At 34.5% G+C, this 23,748-nt stretch overlaps 1 protein-coding gene across 1 annotated transcript in view; it reads left to right on the forward strand.

Annotated features, from left to right (window-relative positions):
• The first annotated feature begins 1,299 nt into the window (after positions 1–1,299).
• Positions 1,300–23,748, forward strand: part of LOC130241850 (IgGFc-binding protein) — a 50,581-nt gene continuing 28,132 nt past the window's right edge. Inside the window, exons 1-11 of the mRNA XM_056473815.1 lie at positions 1,300–1,362; positions 3,948–5,183; positions 6,798–7,144; positions 9,190–9,754; positions 10,943–11,361; positions 13,291–13,470; positions 13,565–14,135; positions 16,514–16,779; positions 18,304–18,642; positions 20,819–21,404; positions 23,455–23,654. Of these exons, the coding sequence (XP_056329790.1) occupies positions 1,314–1,362; positions 3,948–5,183; positions 6,798–7,144; positions 9,190–9,754; positions 10,943–11,361; positions 13,291–13,470; positions 13,565–14,135; positions 16,514–16,779; positions 18,304–18,642; positions 20,819–21,404; positions 23,455–23,654 (4,758 nt within the window). The 5' untranslated portion in view covers positions 1,300–1,313. The remainder of the gene's footprint in view (positions 1,363–3,947; positions 5,184–6,797; positions 7,145–9,189; positions 9,755–10,942; positions 11,362–13,290; positions 13,471–13,564; positions 14,136–16,513; positions 16,780–18,303; positions 18,643–20,818; positions 21,405–23,454; positions 23,655–23,748) is intronic.

A 23,748-nucleotide genomic window follows, 5' to 3' on the forward strand; every position in this document is an offset into this window, starting at 1 on the left:
GGCTAAAGAATACTATGGTCATTACTATTAGTTCATGATAGTTACTTATGATACAACATTATGTAGTGTAATTCATTAATGAAGATTTATAAAAAAAAAATATATATATATATATATATATATATATATATATATATATATATATATATATATATATATATATATATTATATATATATATATATATATATATACATACACACAATATAATGCTTATTCCTAAATATTTCCCTTTACTATACATTACTATAGTATTTTAAATGTCTAACACCTGTTTTTATTGGATTATTTGTTTTTGCTATTATATACTATAATTAGTTTCTGTTTGGTACAGCATAATAATTGCACTAAATGACTGAACTGAACAATTCTGCCTCATATGTTTTATTGACAGTTTTATTGATCACTAACATATGATTGATTTAAGTTGCTTCGATTTAAAAATGAAAACTGCAAAAATTGCTTAGATGTAGCTAAGCTGCTTTTACCAAGCTTTTAGCTTAGCTTGCTACATTTGCTACATTTCCTGCATAAAACGCAGCATTTTTTTGCTACAAGGGTAGCTTTTAGTGTAGTTAGTGTAGCTCACTACATTTTTTTAAGTAACTTGCCCAACACTGTCTGATGGATATTTTGAGCTGAAACTTTACAGACACATTCTGGAGGCAACAAAGGCTTATCTTCAATCTTAAATGGGTCAAATAGGTGAAAACATAAAAAAAAAACATGGCACATCTGATGCAAAGAAAAAAAAACTAAATGACAAGTGCTTTTTAATATTATGAATAAATGTCTAGTACAGAATAAAGAACTAGTACTAAGAACTAGTACAGAATAAAACAAAACTTAATTATCTCCTATTTTTATTCACAGCTATTATTAATTGTATATCATTCTCATAGTTTACCTTCACAGCAGTGAATTCAGTGTTTATGGAAAAGTCATAAATGTGTTATGTGCATAAATTGTTGTGCGCTATAGATTGTGTTATAAATTTGTCAAGTTTGCATTTTTTTGATGGACATTACATGGCTGTTATTGAATCTTTCTTTCAGGTCTTACGGGAGAAAAAGGATCCTCTTATCTTCAAATAGGTCATGTCCCATGTTCCACGATCTAAACTTGTCAGTTCTCTGATTGGTTCTGAGATTGGGATAATAGGTATTTAAAAGACTGCAGAAGATGAAAGGCTTTATATTTCTTGATTCCCATGAAGGTAAGCAGCATTAAAGACATATTTTCTTGTGGCACGTTGAAATAAATATATGTTGAATTTTACTGCTGCTTCATCAACAGCCAACTTTACAGCTAATCATGGGAGCAAATCTTTTACCAGTTTGTGTTGTGATATTTCTGTTTTGGGGTAAGGCTCTTTATCTTTTTGGATTGCTATTTTAATTGACCAGCATGCATTAAAAGAGTTTCTGCAGGTCTCAAAAAAAGTTTAATTCACTCTTGCTTTCACAATTTACCTTTAAAAAGTTCTGGAATCACAGCAGAATATCGTAAAGTGTTACTGCAATAAATGTATAACACTTTATAATAACTACACACTATGAATAATTTATTAAGCATTAGCAAATAGTGAATTTATTATATGTTAAGTATAACCTCTACATTAATAAACATTAGCAAGTAGTTTAGAAATACAGCTTCAAACCCTGTATTCTTGACATAAAAGCACATTTATAATGTGCTTAATAATTGTATTTTTATGCTTTGTTAGTGATTTATTTTTCATTACTTAATTAAGTATCACATTGTTTACAAACCAGTTATTTAAGAATAGTTGGTGCTATTTTAAGATCATGCAGAATGCATATGTAAACGATTAATAAACTATTCAAATTAACATTCGTATATCTTATTATTCAGGCATATACTAATGGTTAATTTTTATGTTAAGAAATGCCTTATTTAGTCAGCTTTAACCAGTTTTGTGACCTAATCTAAAGTGAGGACTGTTTATGCTTTATAAATCCCCTATACATGACAATTAAAAGCTCAGTTCTATTCTAAACAGGAAAAAAGAAAATACATGACTTTATTCATTTCTATTTATTTGAAGATACACAAATGAAACTGTATTAAATGAAAAATAAATATTTGCAATCTTATGTAAAATAAATTACCATAAAGTTTAAACATCGCTAAATAACTTTGAAATGTTGTATGATAATATATTGTTAATACACTGTTGTTGTTTTATCCAATTTTATTTAATTGTATTTATTTCCAACTGTATTTTAATGTGTTTAAAGTTTACAGTAATTTTACTTTTTTGATAAGATCGCAAATATTTATTGTTCATTTCATACTAAGCCTTTAATTGCCATTAATTAGGGATTTATAAAGCATACATAGTCCTCACTTTAGATTAGGTCACAAAACTGGATGAAGTTGAGTTATTAAAGCATTTATTAACACATAGTAACCATTACTAAATGCCTAAACAATAAAATATATGTATATATTAAAATATATATACAAATGTTGATTTGAATAGTTTATTAATAGTTTACTAACTCATTCTGAATGATTCTAAAAGCCACCAACTACTCTTAAAGACAAATGATTTGTAAATTATATGATACTGAATTTTGTAATGAACAATTAATAAGTAATGAAGAATGAAAATACAATTATTATGCATATTATAAAAGTGCTTATAAGTCAAGAATACAGCATTTGTAGCTGTATTTATAAACTGCTTACTAATGTCTGTTAATGTAGAGTTAATGCTAAATAGACAATGAATTAACTATTTGCTAATGCTTAATAGATGATTCATAGTGTGTAGTTATTATAAAGTGTTACCATTAAGGGTTGTTTTCTGAGAAATTGAACAAAATTGATATCATGTTTAAACATGAAAGAATATTTGTGAGTAAATATGGTAAAAATGTGTTTTAGTTAAGTAGATTTGTTAATGAAATTATTGACATATTTCATTTAAATCATTTGGAATCTTTGGACTTTGCATTGGAAGACAAAACAAAAATAATAAACAAAATAGCACTTATTTTTTTGAGAACAATTATTGAAACCATTATAGAATAATTATTTATCAATTCCAATTTTTTTTTGGTCTTTACAAGTTCTTACATTTATCTCCATGAAACCTGCAGAAACACTACATAATAATATATATACACACTACCGGTCAAAAGTTTGGGGTACAATTTTTAATGAATTTACAATTCATGAATTCTCTCGCGGGGCATCATGGGATATCGCAGCTTGCATGGGATGCGCACTTCAGAATCTTGCCGGAAGTAGTAAGTCATCCGGGTATTTCTCGCATACTGATCTTCGAATACTATGAATTCGGATATACTACTCGGCTCGCATACTGACTTTAGCATACTGTAAAGTATGGAAGTATGCGGTTTCAGACGCAGCCCTAGTGATTACAACAAACTACAGGAAGTAATCTCCAGCAGAGAACACGGCTGGAGATCATAACAAACATCAGCTGTGTGAGTTTAATCAAAGGAGGTTTGGAACAGGTGTGTGGTGCATTACAGGACTTGTAGTCCATATAGAGGCAGAATTGTAGTTCGTGTGAATGTGAATGTTCTCCAGCGTTCTATGAAAGCTAGATTGCTGGTGATCGTGACACATACAATAAGTAATTAATAAATTTTTAACAAATTCATTTTTTTTTTTTTACATTTAATAAATGCCGCCACGATAAACAGAACAATTTTCATTAAACAAAAGCATGAAAAAAAACTGACCCCAAACTTTTGACTGGAAGTGTATGTTCTATATAAACATTCATTGATATAAAATGGACAAATATCTCTTTAAAGTAATCATTAAAGTATGAAACAAATTATTTCTTGTAGTAAATAATTGCATATGCAATGACATTTGATATCAACCTCTTTCTAAGCTGATTATATGAAATAATTCCCTCAATTCTTCTCTCTTGAATTCTTAAAGATGGCACCCACGCTCGATCTGCAGGACAAGAATTTGCCACTGCGTTCATGCAAAACTATGTCTCTCCTTTTGACCTCCCGCTCTTTCAGCTTTATATCACTTGTCTGAATAATAATTGCCTGGTGAAGGTCTTCATACCAGGTCTTCGTTTCACCCAGGAGGTGCAGCTGACCAAGGGTCAGGGCATCACGGTGACCCTCCCCAATGAAGTTGAGCTGTCTGGCACCAAAAGATCCCGCAATACTGTATCCATTCAGTCATCTGAAGATGTAACAGTTTCCTCATTAAACTCAAAACAGTACACAGCAGATACGTCGCTGGTTTATCCATTGAGTGAATGGGGCACTGAATATTTTGTGTTCACCCCTACCAACTCCCCTCCATCTATGTTGAAGGAGTTTGTGATTGTCAACGGTAAAGATCAAAACACTGTTGAGGTGTTTCTTCGAGCAGCGGTCCGGTTCGAAGGCCGCTTATATGCTGTTGGCAGTAAACTAGTTGTGGTGTTGGAGCCTTTTGAAAATGTTCAAATCCAAAGTCAAGGAGATTTAACAGGAACCCGCATTTCATCGCAGCTTCCCATCGCTGTGTACTCGGGTCACATGTGCACATGGTGGTTTTCTAAGTGCAATCACGTTTATGAGCAACTCTTGCCCGTGCAAGGCTGGGGAACTCAGTACCTGGTGGCTCCGCTTAGTATCCAGACCCAGTTTGACAGCATTTATATTCAGGCATCTCAGTCAACAAATATAACCATTCAGTTCGGCCGTACTTCATTAACAAACGTTCTTCAGCGAGGTCTTATCCTAGAGTACAAAATCCAGTTTCCTGATGGTCTTAACATCATGGCGGACAGCGGAATCCAGGTGCTCTTTCTGTTTAATGGTGTGCGAACATCCAGCGGTATCATATATGATCCGTTTCTTGTAAATGTTCAGCCTATCAACCGTTTCTGTACCTCGTATGCAGTTGATGGGATTGCAGGCTTTGGCAACCGAGCCCTCCTGATTGTTCCCACCAGTGAACAAGCAGGGATGCGCTTTGATAGCTCTTCTTTACCTGGAAACCTTCAATGGAGGGTCATCAAAAACAGCAACTATTCCTGGACTGAACTGATTTACCAGACTGGTGCAGGTCAGCACAAAATAACCCATCCAAGCACTTCTTTTGGCATCTATAGTGTTGGATTTGATCAAGCAAATGGGTACGGAGCCCCAGCACCATGCATTGATCCAGGTAATTATTCATTCTAATTAAAAATGCAGTGGAACCTGTTTTAAGTGAATCCATACAGTAGTCAGCATTTGAAGTGGCTCAAAACCTTTCATCAAAGTTGTTCTAGTCTCTTGTATGGAAGTATTATGATTTTAACAATATTAAAACTTTTCAGAAAAGTGTTGTAAAACAAAGATAAGGTTGCATGTAACGTCAAAAGTTAAATTTAATGTCATAAAGGTTGTTTCGTTTAAAAAAAAAAAAAAAAAAAAAAATATATATATATATATATATATATATATATATATATATATATATATATATATGTGTGTATAGCCGATAACTGGTCCTTATACTTGAAATTATCTTTAATTTATATTTGAATTATTATTTTATTTAATGCACAATTATTATATGGCGTTTTAATTAGGAAAATATGTCTTAACGAAATCCTGTTATCACAAGAAAATACTTTTTATAACATAATTGAGTGGGGAAAAAAAATGAGTAGCCTGTGTGTGGCAGCTTTGCGTTACTGTGAATGAATAGCTATCTGGTCTCAAAATATAAAAAACGTACGTTTTTTCATTTTTGTTTTCTGGTGATTTTATTTTTTGTTATTTGAAATAAAAAATCAAATAATCTTTTAATTTAGCTCATTTGATTTTCACTATGAAAAAGAAAATTTTGTCTTACGCACTTTCTGGAACCGTTCTTCACCGGACTCAAACCCCATAGTCGTTTTCAACTCCTCTCATACTGCTTCCCAGTGTTCGTTTTGAAGACGAAATGCACCTATACGTACTTCTGGCTTCATAATTCGCTATCTTCAGAAATGTATATAGGGCTACGTTAAATCCAAAATATACACTGACCTTGTCTTAGGACAATTTTGAAATGCTTTTTTAAAATTCAATTCAAATGTTGACTACTATAATCCAATAATGCATTTGAGATAAACAGTTAAAGTCTAAATTAATAGCCATCCTGTGTTTTTTTTTTTCCTTTTTCAAATATTTCCCAAATTGTTTAACAGAGCAAGGAATTTTCACAGTATTTCCTCTATTTTTTTTTTTCTTCTGATAAAATTATTTTTCGGCTGGAATTAAAGCCGAAATGGAATTGAAATGATTTCGGCTGGAATAAAAGCAGTTTAAAAAAAAAATTAAAAAAAAAAATTGATTTAAGATCAATATTATTAGCCCCCATAAGCTATATATTTTTTCGATTCTCTGCAGTACAAACCATCATTATACAATGACTTGCCTAAATACCTTAACTTGCCTAGTTAACCTAATTAACCTAGTTAAGCCTTTAAATGTCACTTTAAGCTGAACACTAGTGTCTTGAAAATATATCTAGTAAATTATTATGTACTGTCATCATGGCAAAGATAAAATAAACCAGTTATTGGAAATGAGCTATTAAAACTATTATGTTTAGAAATGTGTTGAAGAAAATCTTCTCTCTGTTAAACAGAAATTGGGAAAATGAATATTACAGGGTCAATAATTCAGGAGGGCTAATAATTCTGACTGAAACTGTATATGCATTACAATAAAACAATTATCATTAACCATCTCTTAATCAACTCACTTTTTTAATTAAACCATCATTATCTCTTTTGTTTACTAGTGGGTTTGGCATCACCTCGCTCTTGCTTCGGCATCATCTGTAATGAGGATGAGGAGTGCATGATGAAGGATTCATCCCCCGTCTGTGTAAAGAAACCATTAGGAATCTGTTGGGCTATGGGTGACCCTCACTATTCCACATTTGACCAGCGTTATTTTGACTTCATGGGCACTTGCACCTATGTTGTCACCAAGAACTGCCAGAAAAATGACAGTCTGCCTGCTTTTGAAGTCCTGGCTAAAAATGAAAACCGCGGAGACACGAGAGTCTCCTATGTGGCACAAGTAACTGTGCATATCGGTGGCATCACAATCAGTGTTGAGAGTTCTAAACCCGGCAAAGTCCAGGTAAATTGAAATTACAAAATCAATTAAAACCTTAAATGCATTGTGAGAGAACTTTTAACAATATGTAATATAAGCCTCTGGTGTCTTCAGAAGGTGTCTTTGAAATTTCAGCTCAAATTAACTCACATATAAATAATTATAGCAGGTCCAATGTTTACTTTTTGAGTGTGAGCATAAAAAACATGTTTTTTTTTTCTTGTGTGTGCTTTTCAATGCAAATAAGCTGTTGCTTCACTTCCCCCTTTTTAAAAAAGTGGACAAGTTAGGGGTGTCTAAATAGTCCAAAGAATTCAATGTGTGTATTATTGTAAAAACTGGATGATTATTATTATAATGATTAGTTTGGAAAACAAATATACATATTGTAATGATGGGGTGACAACAGGCAGTGGATCCAAATGCAGCTTTAATAGAATCATTAGGCAGGCAAGGTTCGGTACAGGAACAGATGGTAGCATACAGATAATCCAAACAATAATCTGTGTAAACAGGCGAAAGGTTGAGGCAGGCAGCTCAAAAAACATTAACATAAAACAAACAGGTTCAAAAATACGGCTAGACAATCTAGGAAAAGGCTTACGTAATGCACACAAAGGGTATAAACGGAGGTCGGAGTCAGCTCCAAGTGGGCTGTACAAAACTGGAGTTTTTATTTATTTAATGTCTTGTACATGACACAGACTCCAATATTGTGCTTTATGAATGTCTACACCTATACCCCAAACCTAAACTCAACATCACAGTAACCTGTTGTGTTTTATTAACGTCTACACCAACCCATAAACCCAACTTCACAGTAACCTGATGTGTTTTATTAATGTCTACTTCACCTACATTACCTAAACCCAACCCATCTGCGGCGTAAGTCCCTCACACTTGGAGGCCACTTAATCTATTTGCGGTGTAATACCTTCCACTTGGAGGCCTCCAGACTGCAGCAAGACCTACTTAGCTTCAGCTATGAGTGTGTAATTAGGAGTTGAACAGAAATAGGTGTGTGACTGCAGGACATGATGGTATTTGTAGTTCGGTTGAATGACGGAGTGTTTTCCCAAAGCCTGCAAGGACAATACTGCTGGTGATTATAACACATATATAAAGATATAAAGGGATTGCTTCTGTTTTAAAAATATCGACGGTTTTGGATTATTGAGTCATTGACTAACTTTGCAATCTTTTTGAGTTGTACATCTATAGTATCTAAAACAATTATAATCATACCTGTCAACCTTCGCATTTTTCCCTGGATTCTCCAACATTTTACAATTCTATCCCACTATCATCCCGTAAAGGTATTTTCTTGTATTTCTCCCATATTTTAAAGTTTTCTATGAAGGGTGGCAATAAACATCAAAGAGCTGATCCTTCCTATATGCTACCCATACCGCCGAACCACCAGGTGACGCCCCTTGCTCTTAAATGTGAATCTGTTCTGTACTTTTGTTTTATTTAGGCACAAAAAAACTTTGAAATAAATATGAAAACAGTGGGATTCCCTTCTTTTCCATCACAAGCACCATTGCCCCTCTTATGCAATCCTCAAAACAGTCAGTTCATGTAGCAGCATGTGACTGTCAGACGCACTCCATAGTGATAAATAGATGCTGTTTCCCCAAACGGATTCTGTACACACGATTTGAAGTAGAGCAAAAGTGGGCACTCATTGTTTCAGGTGCGCGTTTGAACAGACATATACACATAATATTAATAATTATAATAATATCCAAACATGTCGATCTTGTATGTATCCCTCATTGTTACATTCCAATTTTGACAGGTAGGATTATAATATCTAAGAAAATCACAATTTCTTTTAAAATGATGCTCTTGGTTATTACAATCGAGCCATTTTTGGCAGGCTGTTACTTTGTAACTTTCAGATTTTATATATGCATAAACAGCTACATAACAAACTAAAGAAAAAAACATTAAATTGCACAATATTGCGCTTTTAAAATTATTATTATTATTATTTTTTTTTTTATAAAACACATCATAAATACTAACTGTTTACTTTGATATGCATTATATTTGTATTCGTGCAGATTGACCAGATTTTGTGGAGCCTTCCTGTCATTCTTGACGATGTTGGAGTGAACATTTTTCAGTCTGGGAGTTTCATCAGCATCCTCTTTTCTTTCGGACTGAATGTGCAGTATGACTGGAGCCACTATCTCATGGTCTCCCTTCCCACTGTCTTCATGAATAAAGTCTGTGGACTTTGCGGCAACTTCAATGGTGATCCCGCTGATGATTTCACAATGCCTTCCAACACCCAGGCTCCCAATTCAACAGCGTTTGGCCAAAGTTGGAAAGTCCTGAACCTAACACTGGATAAGGGCTGTAGAGATGATAATGGAGGTCATGAATGTGATGCTCAAGCACTTCAACAATGGCAGACTGAAAACTACTGTGGACTTTTAATGAAAGACCCATTCAGCCAGTGTCACTCTGTTATAGACCCTAATATTTACATCCGCAACTGTGTGTATGATGTTTGCTTGGCAGACGGGAGTGGAAGCTACTTGTGTAAGGCGTTAGAGGTGTATGCAAGTGTATGTCAACGTGTTGGGATACAGCTAACCAAATGGAGAGAAGTGGCCAATTGTAGTAAGTATAAGAAGTAACACTTTACTTGAAGGGGTGTTCATAAGACTATCATTAAATCTTTATAAGCATGACAACGACACATGTGTTTTTATGCATGCTTATAACAACTGTCAATAAGTGTAATTTGCTCAGTTAAATTCAAATATGACATTGTTTGTTATGACAATTTGACATTTCCAAGACAGCAAAAATTGTCATAAATCTGTCATAAACATAATTGTCATGAAGCCATTAGAAATACATCAGGAATTTTATAACACCATCATTATTTTTAGTTTTTAAATATAGGGATTATTTTGGAAAACAAATATACATATTTTAATGATGGGGTGACAACAAGGGTTGGATCCAAATGCAGCTTTAATAGAATCATCAGGCGGGCAAGGTTCGGTACAGGAGTGGACGGAAGCATACAGATAATTCAAAGAGTAATCGGTGTAACAGGCAAAACGTCTAGGCAGGTGGCACAACAAACATTACATTAAACAAACAAAGGTTCAAAAACATGGCTAGACAATCCTGGAAAGTGCTTACATAATGGACACTACAGTATAACTCAGCATAGTTATCAGTGTGTGGTTTATATATAGTCCTAGTAATCGGTCTAGCTTCAGCTATATGTGTGTAATCAGGAGGTGAACTGAAACAGGTGTGTGACTGCAGAATATGATGGGATTTGTTGTTCGATACAATGACAAGGAGTGTTTTCCAGCATAGATTTGTCGTTAAAATATCAATAAATATTAGTGATGCTGTTAAAGATTATTTTAATACTGTTAATGAGACATTTTAAAGACAAATACAGTTTGTTCCACTGAAAACATGATCAGACACAATTATACAATTATACATGCTTCATGACAATCATGTTTATGACAGATTTATGACAAGTTGTGTTTTCTTGATAATGTCAAGTTGTCATAACAATGTCATATTTGCATTTAAAATGACATAACTGAGTAAATGACACTTAATAACAGTTGTCATAAACATGCATAACATCTTATTCACATTCATTCACTTTCATTCATTCAATCACACATCATGATTATAAATGCTTCATGACAGTCTTATGAACACCCCTTCAAGTAAAGTGTTATCGTATAAGAATTATGCAAAACATACAGTATATAATGTTGTGCAAAATTGATAGTTTTTGTTATTAATATTATCTGACTGTGCTTTCAGCTTACAGATGCCCTGAAAACAGCCATTATGAATCCTGTGGTAGCGCTTGCCCTTTGACCTGCATGGACCTCAAGTCTCATAAAAACTGCACTTTACCTTGTATTGAAACGTGCACTTGTGATCCTGGGTTTGTTCTGAGCGGATCCAAATGTGTCGCATCGACCCAATGTGGCTGTTCCTACAATGGACGATATGTTCCTGCTGGGGAGACTTTCTGGGCAGATAACGCTTGCCAGAGGCTTTGTCATTGCTCCGTAGAGGGTGGACTTCTTGAATGCCAGGATGCCAGTTGTGGAGCAGGATTGCGCTGTGAGGTGGTCAATGGCATTACAGGGTGTTATCCGTTCCTCCAAAGCACCTGTATGGCACTTGGAGACCCCCACTACTACACCTTTGATGGGAAGTTCTTCGACTTCCAGGTACTACTTTGTTGACGTAATTTTTACAACATTACAAGGAAAAAACAGAAAATAAGAAAAGCAATTTGGATTTTTCCATTGTCAAACATAGACAAATATTAATGTAGCAAATGCTCTTTTTCAACAGTTATTTTGCCATAAAAAAGACTTTTACATGAAATGTTTTATATGGTTGATCAGTAATTTGTCCTAGAAAGGCAGCATTAAGTCCATAGTATGTTTTTCTTTTTTCAACTTTAGCCATTCTGTGGTGTTTCACTTTATTTTGATCAACAGAAAATTATGGGAACAATAAAATAGTAATCATTTATTATTATAATCAAAAGGTTGAAAATACTCATGCTTAACTAATGCTGCATAGTTCATGAAGTCACACTGAAACTGAACTGTTCATTAGCTTGATTAAAAAAATTAGGCAATCACATATGTAAAACCAAATTAAATAAACAGTTCTGAATTGCTACAATTACCCTTAAAATGAAACTGAAATGGGTGGCACGGTGGCTCAGTGGTTAGCACTGTCGCCTCACAGCAAGAAGATTGCTGGTTCAAGTCCCAGCTGGACCAGTTGGCATTTCTGTGTGGAGTTTGCATATTCTCCCCGTGTTTCCTCTGGGTGCTCTGGTTTCCTCTACAGTCCAAAGACATGCGGTATAAGGGAATTGAATAAAGTAAATTGGCCGTAGTGTATGAGTGTGTGTGAATGTGAGAGAATGGATGTTTCCCAGTTCTGAGTTGCGGCTGGAAGGGCATCTGCTGCGTAAAACATATGTTGGATTAGTTGGTGGTTCATTCCGCTGTGGCAACCTCTGAAATAGAGACTAAGCTGAAGGAGAATGAATGAATGAACGAATGAATGATTGAATGAATGAAACTGAAATATAAAGATTATAACTGATAAAATTATGACTAATAAAAATGACCAAAAAAAACATAATGTTATTAAAACTTAAAAAACAATAATAAGAAATCAAAAGAATTAAACAGGACCCTTTTTATATTATGAAAAAAACTAATCTTTCTTATACTTTTGCCCTAAAAGTCAAAGTGCAGTATCTAGACATTTTGTCAAGTTTCAGCTAAATCCTAAAAAGGACTTTGTGACATCTATTCAGTTTTTTTTTACAGTTTAAAAGTCTTCTGGTTTCATTTTGTCCCATTTCAGAAAAACAAGAGTATCAAAATAGTCATAACTAAAAAAAATCAAGCTGGTGTAAAAACTTTTAAGGCATTTTCCTCAGTTTGTATTTTGCATCCAACGATGCTGCATTTTGCTTCTGTTGGGCAGACTTAAAAATCTCTTAATTATTTGACCCAGTTCATTTGAAATGTGGGGCTGGCACGGTGGCTCAGTGGTTCTCCTCACAGCAAGAAAATTGCTGGTTCGAGTCCCTGCTGGGCAAGTTGGCATTTCTGTGTGGAGTTTGCATGTTCTCCCCGTGTTCGTGTGGGTTTCCTTCGGGTGCTCCGGTTTCCTCCACAGTCCATAGAGAGTGTGTATGGGTACAGTACTGGGTTGTAGCTAGACGGGCATCTGCTGCATAAAACTTATGCTGGAATAGTTGGCAGTTCATTTTGCTGTGGCAACCCCTGATAAATAAGACAAAGGAAAATGAATGAATGAATGAATGAATGAATGAATAAATGACATTGGCCGTAGTGTATAAATGTGTCTGAATGAGTGAGTATGGGTCTTTACAAGTACTGGGTTTGGGGCTGGAAGGGCATCCGCTGCGTAAAACATATGCTGGAATAGTTGGCAGTTCATTCCACTGTAATGACCCCAGATAAATAAGGAACTAAGTGGAAAAAAAATAAATGAATTTGTAAAATGTAAAGTTATAATATTACACAAAAATACTAAATACTTCATTGCTTCAATGCCTTTGTACAAAATAAAAGTATTATTTGTATATATTCTCTTTTCAGGGCAGCTGCGTATATCAGTTAGCTGGAGTCTGTGTCTCAGCTCCTGGCTTGGTGCCCTTTAATGTGCTGGTGCAAAATGAGTTCCGTGGAAGCAAAGTGGTGACATTCACCAAACTACTGGAGATTAAAGTATATAACATCAGCATTGTTATTGATAGAGAATATGCTGGATTTGTTACCGTAAGTATTAGTTACACACCTAAACCACTGCCAAACTATTTTATCATTTCAAATAGCTTGGTGAAATTGAAGCAGAATTGGCTTTCTTTTTCAGGTCAACGGTGTTCTGTTGAATCTCCCATTTAATCTTCTTCAAGGTCAGGTTTCTGTCTTCAGAAGTGGCTTTTATGCTGTTGTTCAAACCTCTTTCGGCCTCAAAGTCACGTTTGATTGGAACAGCTTTGCAACCGTCACCGTCCCAAGCACCTACATGGGTGCCGTTTGTGGCCTCTGCGGGAACTATAATGGAAACCCAGAGGATGATTTAGCTGTCAAAGGAACAACTTCACTTGCTTATGGAGCCATGGAGTTTGGTGCCAGTTGGCTTGTAGCTCAGATCCCAGGCTGTGCTCATGGCTGCACGGACAACTGTCAGACTTGCGATCCATCCAAAATGAGCCTCTATGGGACGTCTGATTACTGTGGGCTGCTGCGTGACCCACAGGGGCCTTTCAGGAACTGTCATACCGTCCTAAACCCTGGTGCATTTTTTGAGGACTGTGTTTATGATGTCTGCCTGTATGAAGGAAGGAGAGATATCCTGTGCCAAGCCATAACGGCGTATGCATCTTCCTGTCAGGCCATGGGAAAGACCATCAGTCCCTGGAGAAGCGCTGAATTCTGTGGTGAGTGATATCTGGCATTTGTATCGAGAACTTTTGGGATAATAAACACCGAGGAATATTGTGTCCATTCACAAGAGATTAAGTCAGAGTAGATATAGACTTTCATGATGCTGTAGTACTGGTTTCGTTCACATCAGCAAAGGCTTTGGGAAAGTTAAAGCAGAGCACAAAAGCAAAGATAGTGAGGATAAAAGGGTGTGTTAGGACATTCAATATAAGGCTATTCGAGATCAAACCGGACAGGACAATTTAGCCCAAGGGGTTCCCATCCTTTTGATGCCATAGACCCCCAAAGTCATCCCTTTCTTAATATATAAAGGAAGTTGTAGATTTGTTTATCATTAGAGGCACAATATGTACAATTTCCCACTTGAACATGCTTATTCAAAACCATTACAAAGGCGTTGATATATATTGCCGTAAATGAACATGGAATCATGGGAGTTGTTGTGTTTACATAAGTCAGATGAGACTTTGGCAGATATTATGTTCAGGATGCTGAAAACATGTAACCATTGACTTCCATAGTTTCCAGTTTTCATCAAAATATCTTCTTTTTGTGTAAAGTAATGATGACAAAATCTTTTTAAGTTTATAAGTCAACAAAATATAACATTCTTCTAGTGTTTTAAAGACATTTTAACCGGAAACAGCATGCATATTGTGCTTTTAAGGACCCATTGATAGAAGATAAGTCCCAGTTATAATGCGAAAATGGTAACACTTTATTTTGATGGTCCATTTAAGTATTAGTAGACTGTCTGCATTATATCTACTGATACTGCTCCTTCAACAGACATTTAACTGACTATAAGAAACTTTGCAAAGTACATGTCAACTGACACTAACCCTAACCCCAACCTAACAGTTATAATCTAATGAGAGTTAGTTGGCATATAGATGCAATGTAACTTAGATTCAACGAACAGACCATCAAAATAAAGTGACCGTGAAAATTAGAAACACTTCTTCACTGACTTCTTTGCTGACTTTTAGAGATCGTTGGATGTGAGTTTAAAAAAATTTAATATCCTGATCCAGCATATCAGTAGCAACAAAAAAAAAACAGAATCAGAATCAGTTTTATTCCTAAATGTGCTTCACACACACAGTGAATTTGTTTTGGCTACAGAAGCTTCCAGTGTACATAAAGTGACAAGTGACAACATAAAATAAATATGAAAAAAAAGACGATCACCATAAAACAGTGATGCATTTAGTCAAAAAATCTGGATGTTGAATTGTGTGTACAGATTTGTTATAAATATAAAGGTTCGGAGTATACATAGTCATAGTCATAATCAAATCATAGTCATAATCATAATCAAATATAACATTTAAATGTGCTACCTATTGAACACAAAATTAGATCTTTTGAAGAATGTTGGAAACTGGTAGCCAGTGGAAGCTACTTTTATGTTCATCAATAGAAGGAAACTCTGTCCCACTTTATATTAAATGGCCTTAATTACCTCGTACTTTTAAACTTTTACATTTAAATCATTTGGTGCAATGCACTTATTATATACATGCGTGTTCTTACATTGTACTTATAGAAATGAACTGCATGCACATTAACATTATTGTTAATTAATTTTTGTAATTACATTTTTGTAATTATACTTTATATTACTTTTATAAATTAAATGGACTGTTCTATCCCTTAAATCTACCTATACCACCAAACCTGTCTCTATAAACTTACCCGTATACCTCATGAGTAGCACCATAATTGTTGTGCAATGCAATATGAAAACAACAAGTACAGTGGAAGTCAGAATTATTAGCCCCCCGTGTATATTCTTGCCCAATTTCTGTTTAATGGAGAGTAGAACACATTTCTAAACATAATAATTTTAAAAACTACTATTTCATAACTGATTTATTTGATCAGAGCCATGATGACAGTACATAATATTATACTAGATATTTTTCAAGATACTAGTATTCAGCTTTAAGTGACATTTAAAGGCTTAACTAAGTTAATTGTTCTGTAAACAATCAAATTAAAATATGGCTTAAAGGGGCTAATAATATTGACCTTAAAATGGTTTTTAAAAAATGCTTTTATTCTAGCCAAAATAAAACAAATAAGATTTTCTCCAGAAGAAAAAAATATTATAGGAGAAACTGTGAAAAATTCCCTGCTTTGTTAAGAAAAATATCACAGGAAGGCTAATCATTTTGACTTCGACTGTACATTGTATTTATTTTTTGTTGTAAATAGCTAGTAAAGTCCACTTAATATAAAGTGAGAACAGAAACTCAAATAGATTTGGAACAAAAGGAGGGTGGCTACAAGATAACACGATTTTTACTACAAGATTATTAATGTTTTGTTTTCTATCTTTTTAATCTGCCCATTTGTCTTTTTCCAGGTGTTCAGTGTCCTCTCCACAGCCATTACGAGCTGTGTGGATCTGGTTGTGAAGTGACCTGTGAGAGTTTGGCTCCTCCGGCTGGCTGTCGTAGCCTCTGTATGGAAGGATGTGTGTGTGACCAGGGCTTCATCAGGAGCGGGGATCGATGTGTCCCGCTGGCCCAGTGTGGTTGTGTTTATGAAAGCCGCTACTACTTGCTTTACCAAAAGTTCTATCCTGGCAATAGCTGTGAGGAGATGTGCACGTGTTCACCAGACAGCCAGGTAAGAAGACGCAATTCAGTGACAATAAATAGACTGAATATATAATTTTGATTTTGTTATGTGGTTGGATTTGTTTTGTAAGTGTTAGAAAGCGGCTTTAGAGAAGTCATAGAATGAGACATTTTTCTAATAATACAAATTTAAATATCCTGCTTAGTTTATAAAGTCTGTGGAATTAATATTTGAACAAAATTGGCAAATAAATTCACTCGAAGCATACACTACTGTACATTCATTACTATCTTTTACATTTCTCTAGTTTAATTTGTCTGTAATTTGACATGTATATGTCTTTCCTAGGTCTTTCCTAAGTTATGTATTTATAATATTAAAAATTATTTTAATATTGAAAGTATGACTTCTGAAAATTCAGATCAAGTATTTCATTCAATACAGATGGATTCACAACACCTGAAAATGCATTGCTCATCATTTTTGCTTCATTATTCAAACAATAAAGCAATTCTACAGATGACATTGATGACTTCATTTAGCTAAACTGCGTTCAGTGTTGATTCAATAATGAAATACTTGAATAAATTCATCAATATGTAATGGGATATTTTTCAACTTGTCATTAAAGTAATTGTTTTTTATTTTTAAAATATTATTTATTCTTGTGTTTAAAGCTTTTGTCATTGTGCTGCTTCAGTGTTTCAGAGTCATTCCAAAATTATCCTTAAATGCTGGATTAATGCACAAGCGAGTTTTTATTACAACAGTTTTATACCATTTCAAATAAATGTTTGTGCATGCTGTATACATGCACATAGAATGTTTACCCATAGTGTTTACATGGTCATAATACAGCAAGTAATACAACAACATGGTCATAATACAGCAAGTAATACAACAAGCATTTAGTTTGGGCTAGCGTTTGCAGTTCGACATTGCTTTACAATGCCCTTGATGGGTGAACATTAGCCAGTGGGGGAGTGTCTTTAGTCTCTCCAGGTGTGATATATTCATGACTATTGTCACTCCCACGCAAAAGCTAACCCAAAACAGTCTTTACAACATGTAAGTCATTGTAATGTTTTCTTTAAATGAGAGAACAGAATAATTTTCACATAATTGTGAAGTAATTATTCTATAAGACTAGTTACTCAAAAGTCTCATTTAGTTTCTTCAAAACTTACCAACCACGCATAATATTTTTAAACTTAAAAACACAAGCATGTACATCAACATTTCTCACATATTATTGTAGCACAGTTTGTGCTGAATAAAAAAAATACATGTTGGCCAATACTATGTAATAAGTAACTGAAATAAGCACAAATATTAGGGAATGTCAAAACATCTTAGGGGCCCCAAAATCACCTCAGACCCCAGAGGGTTAACAAGCCTTTTTAGGCATGATTTGACAGCATCTCTAAAATGTTTGCGAATTGTCATCTTTATGAAGCTACACTTGATTTGCCACCGCTGCATTTATTTGTTTATTGCTGATCATCTCTTTTAAACTATGTTATAAATCTTGTCCTGTGCATTAAATCTTAATACGATGTTTTCTCTTCATAGGTGGTCTGTAATAAGATATCCTGTGGCCCCTTTGAGAAGTGCGAGTTGGTGGATGGTGTTCAAAAATGCCAGCCAATCGGGAAAGCTATTTGTCAAGCTTCTGGAGACCCACACTACGTGACGTTTGACGGACGACTCTTTGATTTCCAGGGCACCTGTAGATATATACTGGCCCAGTCCTGTGGTGTGGATTGGAGCAACCTCACCTCTTTCTCCATCCAGGTGGAGAATGAGCGATGGACTCCCAATAGAGTGTACAAAGTCTCCGTTACCAAGCAAGTGGCTGTAATTCTGTATGGCAGCACCTTTGTCTTAAGACAAAACCAGCCTCAGATCTCGGTAAGTGGAGGTTTATCTGCTTTTGTTCTTGATTGTGATCTATTAAGCTCCAATAATACATAATGATATGCAATGAGTTCCTTTAATATTTGAAAGCATTGTCGACTTATTTGTTTCTCGGAATCTTAAAAGTGGAAATTGACATACAACATAAATCATTTGGGCATCCATAGATTAAGCAAATGGAAAAACTTGGAGATTATTGCTTCACCACTATATTGAAGGGATAGTTCACCCAAAATTAAAAATGTTGTCATTATTTACTCATCCTCCACTTGTTCCAAACCTTTTGAGTTGGAAAAAAACAGTCATTGACATCAATAGAAACAAAAAAAAAATACTATGGTTGGCTATTTTTCTTTTCAGGATCCTTCAGTATGTTTCTTTCACTCTTCAACAGAAGAGAGAGAGATTCATAGTTTAGAATCACTTGCGGTTGAGTCAACAATGAGAAAATTTGCATTTCAGATGAACTATCCTTTTTCAACCATAAATGAAGAATGATCTATTGTGATGTTATTTCCAGATTTTTTTCTATAATAGTTCTATCCATAAAATTCTGTATTTAATAATTGTATTTAGCTTTTCTATTGCCAATATGTGAGCAGACTTTCCCATGCTTCCAAGGTTGTCTGTGAAAGCCTGTAGACTTATATTTATACTCTGAATCAAAATAATGAATGTGTGTTCCTTCTTTTCTATGACACATGAAATGAATCCTTATTTACCTTGTTTAAGAAGCAGAATGAGGTTTTTTCTGTACTGCAATGATAAAATGTAATGCTAAGTAAGGCAGTATTCGATGCATGACAATCTCAGATAGGATCAATCACATTTGCAATATAATTTCGCTTTATCAACCAGCCCTACTATAAAAACAGTGTGAGTCAGCACCAGTTTGAGCACAACCCCTGGTGTTAACTTAACACATCTCACTTTCACTAATAATAACTAGGTTATAGCATTTAAATATGTGATGTAAACACCTGCTCTGCCAAAAATGCTTTTCTTGTTTAAAATTTTTGTAAGTACAAATCTCATAACGCAACATTCATAAGTCAGGAAGCATTTTTAGACAAGTTAAAAATATTGTTTTGTTTTCACAAATTAGTCAAAGTTATTTGAGTTTTCCCTTTAAACAAGCTAAATAATTTACCCTTGGGGAAGTAAAATATCCAGTATATATATCCAGTAAAATATTTCAAACCAAAAACTATTTTGCCAATATCAAGAGAAGCATTTTTGCAAACACAGGCTCATTGTGAAAACTGTATACATTTTTGAAGATCGTGAATTATGTAGCCAGAGATACAAATGGCTGCATTTCGTCTTTAACATGAACGCTAGTGGTCTACTGGCTGACCACTTACTTCCGTGTGGATGGCTTTTCCGTTAATACTAGTTTGCCCATGGCTCTCCGTGTACGTTGGCACAGAGACTCAGAGAGGAGCTGACCGCAATGATGGGGTTTGAGTTTGGTGAAGAATGGTTCCAGAAAGCAGGTAAAACAAAAACAAAAGTCTAAAAATAAAATAAACAAGTAAGTAACAGGGTGAGAACGTGTTAAGATTTGAAAACATAGTAAAAAAATTTGCTTTCTTTTTATGTGTTGCTTTTGTAAACATTGTCGGTTGGGTTTAGGGAAGGTGGTGGGTGGGGGGATCGGTCGGTCGGTCAGTCAGTCAGCAAGACAGTCAGTCAGCCAGCCAGTCGACAGCGGCCTCTGGTCAGTTGGTCAGTCAGTCAGTCAGTCAGTTAGTCAGTCAGTCAGTCAGTCAGTCAGTCAGTCAGTCAGTCAGTCAGTCAGTCAGTCAGTCAGTCAGTCAGTCAGTCAGTCAGTCAGTCAGTCAGTCAGTCAGTCAGTCAGTCAGTCAGTCAGTCAGTCAGTCAGTCGACAGTGGCCTCTGGTGGATTTACGCAAGAACATTATGGCACTCACGAGAGAAATTGGAGATCTAAAAAAGTGTACACAGCAGCTTCTGTTGGATTCGCGAAAACAAAAACTGCAAAATAATTTACCTCCTGGGACGTATTTCATTCTGTCAAGAAACGTATGCAGGGGTACATATTAATAATGAGCCTGGGTTGATTTTTGCAGTGTGGAAATGCATTATCACAAAGTGAAAAGGGTCTATTGCTTTCAATGTCTTATAATAATACACCAATATTCCCACAGGTCAATGGGGTTTTAACAAACCTACCATACAGTTCAAACAGTTTAAATGGCTCACTAGTGCGGGCCTATAAGGACGGTGTGAACTACATCATCGAGACTGGCTTTGGCCTCAAAGTGACCTATGATCTGGTCTACTACGTCACTGTTACCGTCCCTGGAAACTATCGTAACAAGACCTGTGGACTCTGCGGCATCTTTGACGGAAATCCATCCAATGACTTCCAACTCCCAGATGGCAATATTACAAACGATCCTAATATATTCGGGAGAGCCTGGAAAGTGGACATCCCTGGATCTGTGTGTGAAGAGGACGGATGCGTAACAGGCGCATGTCTGAACTGCGATCCCCAGCTGAAAGCCATCTTTGAAAAGCCTCCATATTGTGGGGTTCTGATTGATCCCAATGGGCCGTTTTCTGCCTGTCACGCTATGCTGAATCCTTCAGCTTATCTAAAGGACTGCGTGTTTGATACATGTGTGTCTGGGGGCAGCAGCAAGGTGGTTTGTGACAGTGTGGCAAGATATGCTATTAACTGCCACACAGCCGGAGTCAGTATACAAAATTGGAGGACAGACTCTTTTTGCCGTAAGTTTGTGCAATCAAAAAGATCATTTCTGATTTTATAATTATTTAAACAAGACAAAAACAAGGAGGTTATGTCCATAAAAAATCAATAATCAATTAAAATTGTATATTATGCATTCCACAAAAAAATATTAAGCAGCACAAATGTTTCTCGTGCATTAAATCAGTGTGTATTGATGCAGAGAATTCAGATTTACCATCCTAGAAATAAATGCAGTTTAAAAAATATTAAAATATGATCATAAACAAAGAGGTTATGACCATAAAGTCCAATCAATCAATTCAAAATATATATTATGGGTTTTACAAAAGTATTAAGCAGCAAAAATGTTTATTATCAGACACGGAAAAAACCTATATAAACATATATGTTTTGATATAGGCTTTGATATAGGTTTTTATTATATGTGACATATATAAAATTGGCCATTTTAAATTTGGCCATATATACGTGCATACATGTACATATATAGGTTCATATATGCATGTATATATGTGTGCATATATGCACATATATCTTCACCTACAGTATATGTTCACCTATATGTTTACCTATATATTTGTAAAAATATTAAAATCCATAGGTGCTAGACAAATAAAAGAAATTGACATTTTTTATTTACTTAAGAACAATTAAATAGTACAAGAAAAAATATATAGTACAAGAACAGAAATAAGACAAAAAAACTGAACAGAAAAAAAACAAAATAAAAAAACAACAAACCGTTTTGTTATACATTTCCTTCTTTTCCACTATCTTCATGCAAGAAAGAATTGACCTTGTAAATGTTTCAGGAAAACGTGTAGACATCGTAGCTTTCCATCTCCCTTCACTTATTTGCCAAATTCCATAACATGCCAATTACATGTGATACCAATTTCAAGTGTTCGCACATACATAGATTTTTTTTGCATTTTTTTGTTAGTTCTTAGTTATTGCCTTTATAACAGAAAATATGAGCTAGGCATCCTATATGACAGTTGCCAAAGTGAGATATAAGCTATTATGTGGATATAAAGAAGCAATACATGAGACCTATATGGCCTGTATATGCACGTATATGCACCTCAATTTTGCCTATTTGTGGCATATATAAGCATATATACAGCTTATATTATATCATATACTGTATGTGTATATAAACTGCAAATAGGTTTCATATATGTGTGTATGTCCTCATATAGGTTCTTTCCAAGTGGGATGTCTTAAATCAGTGTGTATTAATGCAGAAAATTCAGATTTACCATCCTATAAATAATTAAAAAAAAATAAAATATGACAATAAATAGGGAGATTATTTTCATAAAGTCCAATCAATAAATTAAAAATACATATTATGGGCTCCACAAAAATATTAAGCAGCACAAATGTTTCTTGAGCTGCAAATTAGAGTGTGATATTGCAGAAAATTCAGATTTTCCGTCAAAATTTTAAGATATTAGTGTTTTACTGTATTTCTCAATAAATTAATTAAGTGACCTAGATGTAAAATTGATGAGCTACAAAGTAAAATATCATTTAAAAATATATATATAATATAATTTAAATATATGTAAGATTAAAAAAATTGAAAATGCCTTGTATTTTTAATTTTAAAATGTATAAAAATGTACAAAAAATATTCCTGTACAAGTACATTTATATTTATTAATATTATGGATTAGATATATAATGAAATAATACATACTATGAATTTGATAATTATGAAGATAGTTTCAATATATTCCTTGCATGCCAACTTTTGTAAACATACCAGCCATTAAACTGTATTATTTATTTATAAAACAGGCAGAACATTTTTTTGAAACACATCTAACTGCATTTATTGTTGTTATTAATATGATTTTTAATCAGATCCTAAAATAAGCGCTAATGACTATAATTACATAAAGTTATTTAAATATTTTTATGTCATGTTTTATTAGTAATATTGTTATCATCGTGTTGTCTTCTTTGGACTGTCTGTTAATCAGAAAATCGAAACACAATGTATATTTATTTATAATGTCAGTCTTGCTGTTTAATCGCATATTTGTTCTTGTCTTCCAGCAATGTTGTGTCCAGCTCACAGTCATTATGAGCTGTGTTCAGATGTCTGCTCTGCTGCCTGTCCTGGCCTCACCTCAATAATCCAGTGTCCCAAGACTTGCACAGAGGGCTGTGCTTGTGACGGGGGTTTCCTCTTCAATGGCCAGATCTGTGTTGAACACCAGCAATGCGGCTGCTATGAGCAGGGACGGACGTTTAAGGTAGAGCTACAATATTGATTCATACTAGAGTTTATGAATCAGTCAATATCAGTAAGTGTCTTTCAGGATTTCCCTATAAATCCTGTCCTGCATG

Source organism: Danio aesculapii, chromosome 15 (assembly GCF_903798145.1).
Source record: "Danio aesculapii chromosome 15, fDanAes4.1, whole genome shotgun sequence".
NCBI classification, from domain to species: domain Eukaryota; kingdom Metazoa; phylum Chordata; class Actinopteri; order Cypriniformes; family Danionidae; genus Danio; species Danio aesculapii.